At 61.6% G+C, this 1,000-nt stretch overlaps 1 protein-coding gene across 1 annotated transcript in view; it reads right to left on the bottom strand.

Annotated features, from left to right (window-relative positions):
- Nucleotides 1–620: 620 nt before the first annotated feature.
- Nucleotides 621–1,000, bottom strand: part of LOC103812148 (protein unc-13 homolog A-like) — a gene marked incomplete at both ends in the record, with an annotated part of 3,926 nt that continues 3,546 nt past the window's right edge. Inside the window, one exon of the mRNA XM_009085157.1 lies at nucleotides 621–771. Within this exon, the coding sequence (XP_009083405.1) occupies nucleotides 621–771 (151 nt within the window). The remainder of the gene's footprint in view (nucleotides 772–1,000) is intronic.

Here is a 1,000-nt window from a genome sequence, read left to right as displayed (position 1 = left end):
GATCCTGGCTGTGTCCCTGGCTACCCAGTACTTTGCTGCACCCCGGGCTGAGCCCGCGCCAGGCTCGGCCCATGCACACCCAGAGCGAGGAGTTCCTGCCTCTGGGATGGCACGGGGAGAGCAGGGTGAGAGCTGAGCCCCTGATCACCCATGTCCCCGAGGGGCACCCAGCCCTGCAACAGACTCATCCCACCAGGCACCCAGCGGGTGCCGGCACAGCTGGGGGAGTTTGCAGCAGGCCTGGGGTCCCCCAACGCGCACGAGTCCGTGCGAAACTCCCCATGAGCTGCAGCAGTGGCTCCTGGCCACCTGCACCTGACTTTGCCACCAAGGTGTCCCCTGGGCTGCCACGCTGTGACCCAACGGCCCAGGCTGCTCTGGCTCCCACTGTAACTCATGGAGCAAATATGGCCCTTCTCCCAGGAAGGTGGTGGCTCTTTTCCTTCCTGATAAATGGGAGCGGGATGAGTTTTGCGGCGAGCAGGGGCTGAGCCCACTGCTGCCTGGCTGCAGCGTGGACAGGGGTGTTTTGCATGGCTCGTGTTGCTCCCCAAGCCCCCCACCCCCTCCCACAGTAGAGAGAGAAGAAGAAAAGAGTCTTTACGCACCATGGGACTTACCCCGAAATTGGAGGCGGCAAAGCGGTCGGAGGCATTGACATTGGTGGAGGCAGTGGTGTGGGCATAGTAGGCATTGATGTTGGCAAGCAGGGTGCTCATCACTGCTGGCACCCCTGGGCACATGTACTTGGAGGAGAGGCAAGCAAAATGCCTATGGAGAGAGGAGGAAGGTGAGGGTGCAGAGCTGTGGGAGGGGCAGGGTTGGGGGTACATGAATCAGAGAACCACAGAATCCTAGAATGGCCTGAGCTCAAGGGACCCCCAGGGATCATCAGTCCAACTCCTGCCCAGGACACCCCAACACTGCACCCTGTGCCTGAGAGCATTGGCCAAACACTCCTGGAGCTCTGTCAGCCTTGGGGCTGTGACCACTGCCCTGG

This window comes from Acanthisitta chloris, unplaced genomic scaffold (assembly GCF_000695815.1).
Source record: "Acanthisitta chloris isolate BGI_N310 unplaced genomic scaffold, ASM69581v1 scaffold4002, whole genome shotgun sequence".
NCBI lineage: Eukaryota > Metazoa > Chordata > Aves > Passeriformes > Acanthisittidae > Acanthisitta > Acanthisitta chloris.
Note: the sequence above shows the minus strand (reverse complement) of the source record. Positions and strands in the feature narration are given on the sequence as shown.